The 14,816-nt window shown below is 44.2% G+C and overlaps 1 protein-coding gene across 1 annotated transcript in view; it reads right to left on the bottom strand.

Moving 5' to 3' along the window:
- Positions 1-9,915: 9,915 nt before the first annotated feature.
- The window catches only part of LOC119311923 (casein kinase II subunit alpha-2-like), a 6,393-nt gene continuing 1,492 nt past the window's right edge, over positions 9,916-14,816 (bottom strand). The window contains exons 3-10 of the mRNA XM_037587641.1: positions 14,098-14,292; positions 13,349-13,506; positions 12,792-12,882; positions 12,652-12,717; positions 10,586-10,668; positions 10,431-10,494; positions 10,287-10,355; positions 9,916-10,180 (exon numbers count right to left, since the gene is read on the bottom strand). Of these exons, the coding sequence (XP_037443538.1) occupies positions 10,121-10,180; positions 10,287-10,355; positions 10,431-10,494; positions 10,586-10,668; positions 12,652-12,717; positions 12,792-12,882; positions 13,349-13,506; positions 14,098-14,292 (786 nt within the window). The 3' untranslated portion in view covers positions 9,916-10,120. The remainder of the gene's footprint in view (positions 10,181-10,286; positions 10,356-10,430; positions 10,495-10,585; positions 10,669-12,651; positions 12,718-12,791; positions 12,883-13,348; positions 13,507-14,097; positions 14,293-14,816) is intronic.

The following is a 14,816-nucleotide window of genomic DNA, read 5'->3' as shown; positions in this document are numbered from 1 at the left end:
TGAAATCTGAGAAGGTGTTATCTTCCTTTGCATCTGCATCATCCATCATTAGCCATCATGGTAGCAAGTTGTGTTGCCAGGATCCTTGACACGGATGTTGGTAAAACCTTGATGAATGTGGAAATGCTCAAGTTCTTGAGAGCACGCACAAGCGCTACGTGTTATCATCGGCACTAACTGGGTTTGCTCTCAGTCCCCTCGGCAATGCTATGACCTATTCAAACAGTGAATTCACTCTCTATTGTTCGGTTCTTCCCCAGTTACCAGAATCATTCCCAGCATTTGCATTTTGTTCCTAGCTTGCACCGCCAATGTGCCATTCTACCATGGGTCTCTTCCATTTCCGGTGATAAGCAAAATCATCCATTACGTTGTCTTCAACAAGGTAATCCACATCATCCAAGTCCGAGTATGCCATTCTACCGACCCCCTCCAAACGATCGCTCGAGAATTGCCTTAGGCTGGTTTAAAGAGTTTCAATGATCTCTGAATCAAAAGTAATTCTTTTTGCCACTTAAGGGGATATCTCTACGAGTCACCTTCCCTAAGGTGTATCGTTATGGTATCATGGCAACTCGACTCCTCGCTACGTTGACAATCGTTTACCACCTTCTTAGGTATGAAATTGTTGTCTACCTAGTGAACCTTCGTCATCCATTTCTTCCACCCCTATTGATGTGTATCTCGTGTCTCAACCCGAAAGATGGTTCTATGTCTCATTCCGTAAGTTAATCTTGAGTTGCTCGATCTTCGAGGAGATCGACCCTTCTAGAGTCTCCTTCTTCCCCCCCCCCCTGTCATGTTGACAGGATTTCTCAGAGCAAGACGACAAGACAAAGATGGTGGACGAATCAAAGTCCATTTGAAGTGCAACTGGATCGTGAAGATTATACTAGTTTGCGTTTCCCCTTCACCTTACCCTACACTTGAATCTCGAGACGAGATTCTTGTTTAGTGGGGGTGAGTTGTCACATCCCTAGCTTCTGGCATTGCTCTAGGCTAGCTTCATGTGTGCATCATGTCTATATTTTTGAAACTTGAATTGAGGAATATTGGAAGCCTCAAAACCCTAAATAAAAGAGGGGCAAAAACCCTAGAAATCTCATTCATTGCTCCAAAAGGCTCTTCTTAAATGTTTGATAATTTTTGGTAAGGGTTCTGGTCCCAACCAAAATATTGAACATTTTTAAGGATTTATTTTTGGGACTTTGAATTTAAATCATTAGCTATTTGAATTTGAATTATATTCATATAATTAGAATATAATTTCAAATACCCCTGAAATATTTTATGAGCTTTTGGAAAAGTCCATCTAGCCAAATAAAATTATTCAGAGGAGTTTTTGGCATTGTTTGAATTTGTTTAAAATTCAAAACAGTGGCAAAACGAAATTAAATAAAACAAAACAGAAGAAAAAAATAAAAGAGAGAAAGAACAGAGACTACCTGGCCTCACCCGTGCAGCCACCAGCCGGCCCAGCTCCCCCACCAGCGCGGCCCAGCCCACCTTCCCCCCCTTGTCCTCTTCTTCCTCTGCCAGAAGGCAGAGGCGAGGCATGGCGCGCGCCCGAAGAGCGCCGGCCACCTCCTGCTTCGCGCTGGAGGCCTCCCCCTTCGAGCCTATCCATGCGTGGAGACGCCACGCAGCCGCTCGGAGCTGTCCAGCCCTCCCTCTCTTCCCCTGGACCCCGTTCCCTCCTCTGCTTCCCTCCCGCGCACACCACCGAACGGAGCCGTCGCCACCGACGCCGTTCGCCGCGGCCACCATCCCCCTCTCGCCTCCCCGACGCCTCCCAGAGCTCCGCAGTGCCTCCCTCGACCTCCTCGACGTCTCACGCGACCAGAAGGGCCCCGAGCAGCCGCCATCGTCATCATCCCCAAGCTTCGGGCCCGGCGCCGTTCTCCGTCGAATTCGGCCACTCCAGCGCGCCCCCGAGCCCACTGACCCTCCCTACAGCTCCGCGGTGAGCCTCTGTGCAGAACCCCTCTCTCTCCCCTCGTGTTTGCGAGCCCTAGGCCATAGTTCCGTCGAGACCGAGACCTCACCGGCGCCGGACTTGTCGCCGTCGTCGTTTTGGTTCACCTCCGTCCAAACCGAGCACGCAGACGTACTCAGAGCACTCCCAGGAGCCCGTAGCGCCCACCAACCCCTCCTCCCATGCACCATAGCGCCGGTCCCGCGAACCCCCGAGCTCCGGTCGCCGCCGGGGTCGGTGCCGCGCTCAACTCCGGCCACCCCACGCCCTCTCGTGGCTCCCCCTAGATGCGCGGGAGCACGGGCTTCCTCCTGGTGCCCTCAGGGTGCCCAACCGCAGCCTGTAGTGCCAACCCGAGCTACTCCGGCGAGGTTCCGCCGTCGCCGTGGTCGCCGGCGTCACACGCCGACGTGGCCACTTAATTAGGGCGTAAACACCTCGCTAATCACCCTATGAGCCACTGCCATGTGGGCCCCTGCGCCTAATTAGGATTAGTATTTTTTCTGTTTAGTTTAACTAACCACATGGGCCCCACCCGTCAGCTTTGACCACGCTGACATGGACGTTGACCGACCCCACACGTCAGTATTGACCTGCTGACGTGTCTGTTGACCCGGCCCCACCTGCCATTGACACTAACCAGCCTCAGTCACTGACCAGTGGACCCCACTGGTCAGGTTTGACCACCAGCAGCGTCTGTTGACCTGCTGACGTCATAGTGACGCAATGCTGACGCCATAATTCATTTTCTGGAATTATTTTAATTCTAAATATTCAGGAAAATTCAGAAAATGCCTAAAACTTCTAAAATTCATAGAAATTCAACCGTAGCTCCAAATTAAATAAATTATATATGAAAAATTATCAGAAAAATTCAAGGAATCCATCTGTACCATTTTCATGCATGTTAGAACAACTTATAGCTGCTGTTTAGCACAAATCATATAAAGGGCATTAAATAATCACATATGGAGTTTAAATTTGAATCTTGTATTCAAACCAACCCCATTTAATCTGGTTTTAGATGCATTAGCCCAAAACACATTCATTTTGCCATGTCATAGCATGCATCATATTGTGCATTGCATTGATCGTGCTTTTTCTGTATTGCCGGTATTTGTCCCCTCTCGATAGCCGTGTACCGATGATGCGATCGTTGACACTGATGAAGACTCAATGCTATCTTCAGAAGTGCCAGGCAAGCAAAACCCCCTTGTTCATTCCGATAAAATCCCACTCTCTCGCTCCTGCTCTCTTTTACTGCATTAGGACAACATCGATTCATCTGTTACTTGCTGCGGTAGCTGAACCCCTTTATCCTTTGCATGACCTGTCATTCCACAGTAAATAGATGAAACCCACTAGCATGAGTAGGAGTTGTTTGAGCCCTGTTGTGCCTACTCATTCATGTTTGTTTGTCATGCCTGCTACTGCTTAGAGTTGAGTCAGGTCTGATTCGTCGGGGATGAATCAGAGGTGTGTGAACATGTCCTACTGTGTGTGAGCTAAGTGTGTGAACACGATTTGGTAAAGGTAGCGGTGAGAGGCCATGTAGGAGTACATGGTGGGTTGTCTCATTGCAGCCGTCCTCAGGAACTGAGTTCTGTGTTTGTGATCCATGATTCAGCTACTACCATACATTGGGCCCTGAAATATGACCCCGCTCGACTTCTTATTCGCCCTAGTCCTCTGTCCAGGAGTTGCAAGTAGTTTCTGGTGTTTGTAGCTTACTGGAGGCCGTGGACAGTGCTGACCGTAGGGGTGGGCTGTGATGCGGTAGGTACGTGGCACGGTGTACCGGATGCCCGTTTGGTATCTCGGGAACCCTGTTCACATCGTTTGGGGCTGTGAGCGAAACTCCGGCCGGATCTCCTCATGGATGGAACCCGAATAGGCGATAAACCTGGACTAGAGACTTGAGTGTTTAGGTAGGTCGTGGTCTACACCCACGTCGGCTTTCGCTTGAAGTCTGCCGAGCACATGTCGTGTGCAGACGCTAAGTGGTGGAAACATGTATGAAGAAGTACACCCCTGCAGGGTTAACATCATCTATTCGAATAGCCGTGTCCGCGGAAAAGGACTTCTGGGTTGCTTATATCAGTTCATAGACAAGTGAAAGTGGATACTCTAAAATACGCAAGATAAGCGTGAGTGCTATGGATGGCGTTCTCGTAGGGAGACGGGAGCGGTTCCATAGTGGTGTATTGATATGGTGAATATGTGGACTCGTGTGCGCCACCTCAAAAGAGTTACTTGCAGTCGTAGTTCAGGATAGCCACCGAGTCAAAGCTGGCTTGCTGCAGTTAAACCCCACCATCCCTTTGTTGAAAATGATGCATATGTAGTTAATTCTGATGTAAGTCTTGCTGGGTACATTTGTACTCATGTTTGCCTATTTTATGTTTTTGCAGAGAGACTTCAGTCTCACTAGTAGTTCCACGTGGACTTCGACGTTTAGCTTGTTACCTCAGCTACGATCTTGTGCCCTCGGCAGGATTTGGTAGATAGTCAGGCTTCTCAGCCTTTTTCATTTATAGATGTGTGTACCCAGACATGATAGCTTCCGCTTGTGCTTTGACTTGTATGCTCTGATTGTTGGGTCGTGAGACCCATGTTTGTAATATCTCGCTCCTCGGAGCCTATTGATTAAAATACTTGAGTTGTAGAGTCATGTTGTGATGCCATGTTGTATTTGCACATATCGAGCATATTGTGTGTATGTTATTGAAATGCTTGGTATGTGTGGGATCTGACAATCTAGTTGTTTATCCTTGGTAGCCTCTCTTACCGGGAAATGTCTCCTAGTGTTTCCACCGAGCCATGGTAGTTTGCTACTGCTCCGGGACACTTAGGCTGGCCGGCATGTGTCCTTCTTCGTTCCTGTGTCTGTCCCTTCGGGGAAATGTCACGCGATGAATACCGGAGTCCTGTTAGCCCGCTACAGCCCGGTTCACCGGAGTCCTGCTAGCCCAGTGCTACAGCCTGGATTCACTCGCTGATGACCGACACGTTCGATGCTGGGTCATGGATGCCTGTCCCTGTAAGTCTGTGCCGCTTTGGGTTTATGACTAGCCATGTCAGCCCGGGCTCCTTATCATATGGATGCTAGCGACACTGTCATATACGTGTGCCAAAAGGCGCAAACGGTCCCGGGCAAAGGTAAGGCGACACCCGTGGGAATACCGTGCGTGAGGCCGCAAAGTGATATGAGGTGTTACATGCTAGATCGATGTGGCATCGAGTCGGGGTCCTGACAATGACGCCCACCGCGCGCCCGCAGTTGCCATGGTCCTGACCCTCGTTCATGTTCGTTTAACTGCAGTTGCCATGTCGTTGAACTAGGTTGCCATGTCGGACAACTGCAGTTGCCATGGTTGCTCAACTGCAGTTGCCATGTATGGTCTGATCTAATGTAGTTGCCATGATTTCATAACTTTAGGAGTTGCCCACATACTAACACTAGGCAGTTGAGAGAGTTGCCATGTGCTCACAGACATGCTAGGGCAGTTGCCATGTAAAAAGGAAGAGTTGTCATCTGCTAACGTGCACGTTAGGGCAGTTGCCATGTACGTGCACGTTGGGGCAGTTACCATGTACCATGCAAAAACACATGGCAACTCGGTAAAAGAGAGTTGTCATCTGCTTACGTGCACACTAGGCAGTTGCCGTGTACCCTGCAAAAACACATGGTAACTCAGATAAAAAAAAGAGTTGCCACCTGCTTATAAAGCACACTAGGGGCAGTTGCCATGTGCGCTGCAAAAACACATGGCAACTAGCAGCTGGGGTGTGGGAGAGGAGACGGGCGTGTGGGCGAGATGGCAAATGCCCACACACCAGCCCTTGTGCGTGACTGAAAACTGGTGTGTGGGTGAACTGCTAAACGCCCACACACCGGCCCCTCCGTGTGGTAAAACGGATATGTGGGCGAACTATGTCACACACCACACACACGCCTTGTCCTACATGGCACAGAAAATCAGCCAGATTATGCCAAGATTCGTGCATATAGTACTGGATGGTGATGGATGCGTGTGGTCGAGATGGTCAATGCCCACACGTGTGGGCGTTAACATTTCCATATTTTTAAGGACCCGTCTAGTGGGCGCTCACGCGTCAGGTAGAGTTTCAGAGCGACTGATGAAAAAGGAGAGTACGTGGTTCCTTGTACACAAAAGGAAGTTGACAATTTAGTTTGCTTTTCAATTTTTGTTTCTTAAAAAATCATAACTTTTGAACGAAACATCGAAATTAAGATCCGCGTTCACCACTGAAATCCTCGCAATGTGCTCTTCAAAACTAGATCCCGCATGGATATGTTTTGACAAACTTTTTTTGCAATTTTATCCCTGTTTTGTGCAACTGGCTAGTTGTTGATGTGCAACTACCTAATAGTCGATGTGCAACTTTTTCTCTATCCATGGATGTGCAGTTTTCAATGATGACACCTCGCCTCAAACTACCCAATATCAAGTGAGATGTCGAACTTCGTTTGCTGCCCCATCCAACTACTTAGTAGTCGATGTGCAACTTTTCTTCTCTAGTTGGAAGTGCAATTTTTACTATTTGCTATCTCGGTCAACTGCCAAGTAGTGGATGTGCAACTTCGTAAACTGTCCCAGCCAACTACCTAACGGTTGATGTGCATGTGTAACTTTTCCCCATACCCGTGGATATGTAGTTTTCATTGCTACCACCCCTTCCCACCCATCCCAACTAGTGAGATGTGCATCTTGAGGGTCTCACATGTACACAACTTTTTCGCACCCTTATGGTCTATGGATGTGCATTTTTTCACCATTCAACAAATCCATGTCAGTGAGATGTGCAACTTTATCTATTGCCCTGGCCAACTGTCTAGCAGATTCTGTGCAACTACTTCTATTGCCCCTGCCAACTAAAACTACATATACACAAGTATGGAGGGAAAGGAGTTGTCCGTCGACTACTAAAAAGTTAGCTGAAACAATAGAGTAAGTTGCACATATAGCTGATAGGGGTAGGTGGGGGCATGGTATGAGCACGATGAAAAATTAAATATCATCCATGAATAGGGAAGGGAAGGGTTGCACATCGACTAGTAGATAGTTAGCCGGATAGTAGACTAGTTGCACATCACTAAGAAATGGTTGTCGTGGTTACTAGGTTGCAAATCTCATAAGAATTTCGATCATGCAACTTTAAAAAAATGGTTTTGAAAAAGTTGCACCATGTTGTACTAAAATTGCACGATGTAGTATAGAGTTGCACCATATGGAACCAAAGTTGGCATCAAAAATTTCATCAAAACATATCCATGCGGGATCAAGTTTGAAAGAAGTTGTCGTGAGGATTCCAATGGTGAAAATGGATCTGAATTCCGATGCACTGTTTGAAAGATCTAAATTCCATGTTTGCGACTATTTTGACTAGAGTGTGCAACTCCGCATTTAAAAAATACAAAATTGATTTTTTTACCGACTCTCCATTAGCCGAAACTCGGCAAACAAAGGCCGCCACCACGTCTCCGTCGACTACTGTATAGCAGGGTCCACTTGAGTATATTTCTACATGAACTCGGTGAACATGTAATTCTGCCGAATTTATTAAGTTCGCCTTGTTATTGTTTGTTGGAACCTGGTAAAGGCATAGCTCTGTCGAGTTACTTATCACTGTCGAGACAAATTTCGGATTAAACTTGACAGAGAGAAGTTTGCCGAGTTCCCGATAGAATAAACTTGGTGAAGTATCAGAACTCATGACAAAACCAGATTTTAGTAATGTGAGAACGACTATATGTGCAACTAGAGCTAATATAGAAGCCAGAAAAAAATGATCACCGTGTGTGCAACTTTTCAATGACCGTGTCCAACTCTAAACAACTATGTATACAACTAGAACTATTATAGATGGCAACAAAAAGTGATTGTCGTGTGTGAAACTTTCCAATGATCATGTCCAACTGAAAACAACTATATGTGCAACTAGAACTACTATAGATGCCAACAAAAAATGATCACCGTGTGTGTAACTTCCGAATGACCGTATCCAACTGAGAACAATTGTGTGCGTAATATCTAGAAATACTACAGATGCCAACAAAAAATGATCGTCGTGTGTGCAACTTTTCAATGATCGTATCCAACTGAGAACAAATATGTGTGCAATTAAAACTACTATAGATGCCAACAAAAATGATAATTAACTATATAAGTCTAGAAGTAGGTTTTGGAGACATGCACCTTTGTGTAGCAACAATCATATGTAGCCATAGGTGGCGCAGAAGCATAGGTCTTTAGGTCTTGGTCGTACGTGTAGATGGGCTTGTCCATGCCCTCGTACTGAAGGCAGAGAAACTCCGCAAGCATGATCTCCTTCACCGATGACACGAGGCAGAGAAACTCTGCAAGCAATCCTGTTCTTGTAAAGGAACGAGGCCAAATCCGGCGGCTTCTGCTCAAACGATGTATCGTCAGGAACGGGTGCGGATCCTCTGACTTCCCTTCAGCAAGGCCGCCTCTACCTTAGCCGGGAGAGCCATTGGATCAAAAGCTGGCAGTCCAGATCGAGTCAACAATTATAGCGTGTGCACTGTTCATGCAACATTGTAGCGTATGCACTGTTCATATCACTGCTTCAGTGGTCCTGTTGCGCCAGATCTGGGCGGTCCGTTCTCGATCCAACGACTAAAAGTTGGGAAAAATAGAGGCACTGCTCCTTTCTGCCTTTGCCACAGCAAGGTAGAGAATCCACAGCCGTCAGGAGCGGGATAACCTGCCAAGTAAAAAGATGGCAATCAATTTACCCGGTTGGATAAACCATGGTGCAGATTTGGCCAGGGAGCAGTGATCCAAGTTTACCTCCTCGTACCATCGTGACGACATCCCTAGCACCATGGCCAACTGCGGGATCTGAGTGGACGGGTCATGAAGCGTTGCTTGGTAATGGCGGCGATGAAGGTGTGGGAGGCAGCGACCGCGCGGGCGGGCGGGTGGGGTGAGGCGGAGGCACGGAGTTAGAGGAGGGGAGAGCGGACGGGAGGGGAGAAGAGGGTGTCAGCGTCGATGACGGCGACCGCCTCCATGGCGTGGCGGTTAGGGAGGAGCGGACTGAGTTGTGGATGAAGACGTGGGTGGTCAGGTGGATAATGACACCCCATCGATTAAAATTGCCCGACCATATCCCCATGTGCACGGTCGTTCGGGCAAAGATCGTGTGACCAGCGTGCGGCCGCTCGCGAGCGTCAGATAGTGCGCGCGCACTTTCTAGTATTTAGGTATCTTTAATCATTTCAGACGTTTAAAATCGACGACTCGTGTATTTTTTTTTCTTTCGGTCTACGACCATCTCGAAAATTGACCATGCTACAGGATATCCGACGCTGGCATAGAAAACATACCACAGGACACGACCAGAAATCAACTTTTCTTTTTGAAAAGGAGGAATACCCACGGCCTTCTATATCTCTTGATGCACATAGCATCTTAACTTTTCTTTTCGAAAAGGAGGAATACCCACGGCCTCATCTCTTGATGCACATAGCATCTTATTAAAAATTCCAGGTCCAGAACAAAGTCTTAAGTAGCAGTATGAAGCTGAAAAATAAATAAAATTGTCACAACCAGCAGAAATAGGTGACCAGAAAACAACTAACACTTGCAACAGGCATACATGTAAGATCAACGAACGTACATGTACATAGATCAGGGAACTCGTAGTGAAATAACGTCTGAGCAGCTCGCAACCAAAACCTCTGAGCAAATCAATATGAGAATAATGATGATGCCCAAGATTTGTGGGTAAGGATGTACTCCCTTCGCAAACTAATATAAGAGCGTTTAGATCACTAAAGTAGTTAGTGATCTAAACACTCTTATATTAGTTTACAGAGGGAGAGTATAACCCATTACTTTTGACTTTTTACTGGCATCTATTCTTATTGATAAAAAAAATCGGAGCAGTCAACAGCCAAATAAGAATTAATTCAAATAAAAAAATGACATGACAATTACATGCCGTTCAAGGCGGGTTTTTTTTTCTGGATAAACCATGGATGCGCTATCAAAATCAAATACACTCATTCTCTGTTAGTCTATATGTTTGACATGCTGTTTCAAAATTGTCAAATATGCCATGTTCTTTGCACGACAATGGTGGTGCAAATCACTATTGAACGTTCTCTCGGGTGCTTTCAGAGCTTCTTACTGGGTCAAAATAGGGATGAGCCTGCACCGCAAAATGATAGATTTTTAAGTGAAAAACAATGTAGAAATTGTAATATCTCGTATTGATCTGGCAAAATGATTCTTGGATGTACGAGTGGGAGAGATACCATGGCTTCCTTTGCTGTAAGCCTTTCCTGGTGGTCATAGCGAAGCAGCTTGTCTAGAAAATCGATAGCCTGCACAAGTAAAAACATGTCAATATAACACATCTAATGAGTAGTGGACCAGGTTGATTAAAGAAGGTGAGTCACCTCGGGGCTCACTAAGTGTCTGTTGCCTGAGTCAACAAACTTCTCCCATGGCTTCTTCCTGTGTCTGCAGCAATATATATAGTTAGATCATGCTGTTATGTTAACTGTTTTTCTGAAAATAATTCTCCCAAGGATAATCCAAATGAATCCATGACCTTCCAACAAGCATTTCAAGCTGTGGGTCAAGCCGAAGACCGTATTTTTCGAGGTAGCGGTGGAAATCTTCTGTCCCAAGAACCTACAGCAGCAGCATGTAGTGCATACATTAGTCCTATCAAACACTATCAATTCATTCAGAAAAATGGGCTGCAGAAAGCAATAGATTCTTTGGAACAAGAGAAGCGAGTATCATAATTCATCTTGCCGTTAGGCCATAGCTATGAAATAGGATTACTAAATGTGTTGAACAACCATTTCTTCAGCGCATTGGAACAAGAGCAAACTGTTCAACTAAAACTGCTGACAAAAAATTACTATAAAACTAAAACAACATACTCCCTCCGTCCGAAAAAGCTTGTCCTCAAATGGATGTATCTAGCACCAAGTTAGGATGTATCTAGCACCAAGTTAGTGCTAGATACATCTATTTGAGGGACAAGTTTGGGACAAGCTTTTTCGGACGGAGGGAGTATGATAGCCAGTCATAATGACCTTAAGGGCAGTAGTACTCGTGTTCACAAGGCAGTGAAAACACCACAATTGCACAAGGCAATGTGTTGTACTCCCTCCGATATTTGTAGTACTCCCTCCGATCTGTAGTACTCCCTCCGATCCATATTTGTCACTGATATTTAAGCACTGTCAGCAATGTGTTGTAAAAGGAATGGCTATGATGGTCCAAGAGTAAGTTGCAAGGCTAAAGTTACAAAGCCATAAGATGTAGGGTGTATAGCTTGAGGTAATCCCTCTTGACAATCTTTTTTTCATGATAGTTGAATCCTTGATTCCTGCAAAATGCAGAATCAGCTTGCAAACAAGCCTGATGCGTCTATTTTTTATCTCACTATGAGAATATTTTTAAACATGGTACTTTCAGGGTTGTATCATAAGCGGTGGCTAAGGTCTTTCCTACCATTCTTCATGCTGAAGTGCATACCGCTAATCGACAAAAATATGCAGTGTTTGATTCTTGGAATCAAATAAATTGCATTATTTGGTTAGTATTACTTGAGGTGATAGGTGGACAAAACTAGAGAGGTGAACAAACTGCACATGAATGTCATGTACTCCCTTCCATATCAAAATAAGTGCATACCGCTACTCTACTAGCATGTCAAAAAAACGTCTTATATTTTGACACTGATAGCGACCTAAACGCTCTTATATTTCTTTACGGAGGGAGTAGTAGATATTAGAAGATGAGTGACATTTTAGTGCATTTTCCCATAAAAACTCCATGGTGGTTGCATTACTCTGACTGCCAACAGCACGATGCAACACGGGATGAGGCAAACGCAGAACGACAAGCAACGGCTACAAACCCGAGAGGCGAAGCACGAGGAAAAACATGTATCATCTTGTTATTGTTGCATGTCTATATATTCAAAGCAACTCATTCCCAACAGAACAGAGCAAAGGCATATTTGCGATGAAGTCAAAGATGAAGCCAAGAGGCAAGCGAAGGGAGGAAAAGGACGCATCATCTTCTTTCAGTTGTTGTATGACTACTTAGGAGCCATAACAAACCCGTGGTAGAGCTAGAGGCGTAACAGACATAGGGAAAGGAAATGGAAAAAGACGATAATTTGTGTTCTAGCGATTGTGGTATGCCTATATAAGATCCATAACAACACAGTGACTTACCTCTAGCGATCACGATGACTATTTAAGATTCATAGCAACACATGCCGTGTTAGAATGTACTCCCTCCGTCCCAAAATTCTTGTCTTAGATTCGTCTAGATACGGATGTATCTAATACTAAAACATGACTTGATACATCCGTATTTAGACAAATCTAGGACAAGAATTTTGGGACGGAGGGAGTATGTAATTGTGTATAACATAGTGGATGTCGAGTCAGGAGGAAGTGCAAAAGAAAAGTGTGCGCCCATAGTTTGTTTATCTAAGGTCCGCAGCAATGCACATGTACTCTACTAGCATGATCAATTTTATAGTTCAAACATCTTCTAATTAAAGATGTCATTTCATAGCGCAAGAGTAAAATGCCAGTGAGAAATACTAGGACAGAAGTTGGCTGCTTTAAGAAGCTGCAAACATACCTTGGCTATTTTGACTAATTGTTGGTAGTTATCCTGACCATGAAAGAAAGGGTCCACGCGGAATATCTGTTAAGAAAATCAGAATGTGTATCATTAGAAGTTAATGGAGATGATTGCCTGATCATAGACTTGCTCCTTACCATTGCTGCAAACATGCAACCAAGGCTCCACAAATCTAACGAGTAGTCATAGTCTAGCAAATCCACAAGTAATTCAGGGCCCTTATAACATCTGTCAACAGCACAGCATGCAGTAAGCCACGGATAAAAAGAAGAAAAATAATAGAGAATATCAACCAGACAAACAGAAGAAAAATAATAGAGAATATCAACCAGCAGTTGCAACTATAGACACCAATAGAAACATTGGAGACGGTTACTTTGATCTTTATATATGCGGATGATACTCTAATGGCATAACCTACTGTGAATCCCTACACGACTCATTCCAACGAGTCAGGTAGGTGAATTTAAAATTGCTATGGGCAAAGTCAAGCATCCAAAATAAAGGAGCTCTAGAATTCAGTCCCATTTCATAAATCTGCTAAAGTCATACACAACGGAGGACCGTAGGAGGTCCACAAGTGAATGCAATATTAAAAATTTACATGCATAAGTGTACTTAAAAATTAAAATACCTTTACTAGCAAGTTGAATAAGTCTAATGACATCCAACTTCCAGAGCTTGTGGTACTAACCTTGAAGCAACTCTAACATTATATTCCATCCTGGGGTGGTAGAACTCAGCGAGACCCCAATCAATAAGACGAAGCTGGCGTTTTTCATGATCAATCATGATATTGTGGGGCTTGACATCTCGATGCATGATACCCCGTGAGTGAGAAAAATCTAGTGCCTACACAAACACCTGGAAAAAGTTAAAAGGCCATCAAATTAAATGTTTGTTCAGCATGTCGCATCCAGTGTTGGCCACTGAAGTAGTGCAAACTTCAGCAAACAGAGTTGCTCCACAAAACTGTGCCAGTGACATACTGATGTGTTTGAATATTGCAAAATAGGTAGTAATATTGTAGGTCAAGTGTAGAAGTACACATTGACGTAATTCAACTTTGTCCACCCATGAGATTCTACCAACCCAAACAAAATCAAAGGAAAGAAGCTAAGTATGCTATTAACTCTCAAACAGTGTAGTTTGTAGAAAGAGATGTCACTCTTGGTCCACATAAGTACCAGTATTTTTCAAAATACAGCTACAGAACAAGGGGAGGAAGGCAGCAATTATGAAATCACACTACAGATAAAAAGAATTCATGTATTGGGAAAACATGATTAGAATGAAACAAGCCACAATACTCTACAGTTTGCCGATTATGCAATATAAATATTTTTTAAATAAGAAAACAGAAATGCACCAAGAAAAATCAATATAGAAAAGAACATATGAATATTATCCATGTCAAAATACTTTCCCAGTTCAGATTCTTGCCTTTAATAATTCAAATATATAGTATCTGATATCGTAATCCGATAGTGTGGGGTAGAGTACTCTGAAGTCAGTATTGTTGACATATTCAAAGATCAGACTAGGCGTCTTTGAATCATCATCTCTGACAACATCGAGTAGCTTTATAATGTTAGGTCCGCCATATAAGTTCTGAAGTATCTTTATTTCCCTCTTTATCTGCATCATCATAAAAAATTCAATAAGGTTTGATAGATTACAAGATGCAATGACAGTACTTTGCAATGAAGCAAACAGATAACCAAACACATCAGCATAGGTGCATCATTGAACTGTATTTGGTCAAAGTGAGGCATATGCTAACACATTCTTAGCTCAAAAGATTGTATGCCTAGAAACAACCAAGTAATTGGTAATCACTATTTCCCAGGTTAGATACAAGGGAAGAAACTTCTATATAGGAATAAGGACCAGAGCATGATCATATGCAGTTAGAAGGGCAATAGACCGAACACCAGATTCTAATTTTTTCTTCGATGCCCAATTGCTAGGGTTAACAGCATCTGAAATTAAAACTGACCAGTAATCAGAACTTCTACGAAGGCCTAGAACAGAGTCAAGGACAGTTCTAAGGATGACCCTGAGAAGTTCCGAGGAGATAGTTCCAAGATGGCTTAACAATGAAAGGAAATAGAGATGACACATGGAAACAGCGACCTACTACAGGACAACATTTTAATTTC

The sequence above is a fragment of the Triticum dicoccoides genome, chromosome 5B (assembly GCF_002162155.2).
Source record: "Triticum dicoccoides isolate Atlit2015 ecotype Zavitan chromosome 5B, WEW_v2.0, whole genome shotgun sequence".
NCBI lineage: Eukaryota > Viridiplantae > Streptophyta > Magnoliopsida > Poales > Poaceae > Triticum > Triticum dicoccoides.
Note: the sequence above shows the minus strand (reverse complement) of the source record. Positions and strands in the feature narration are given on the sequence as shown.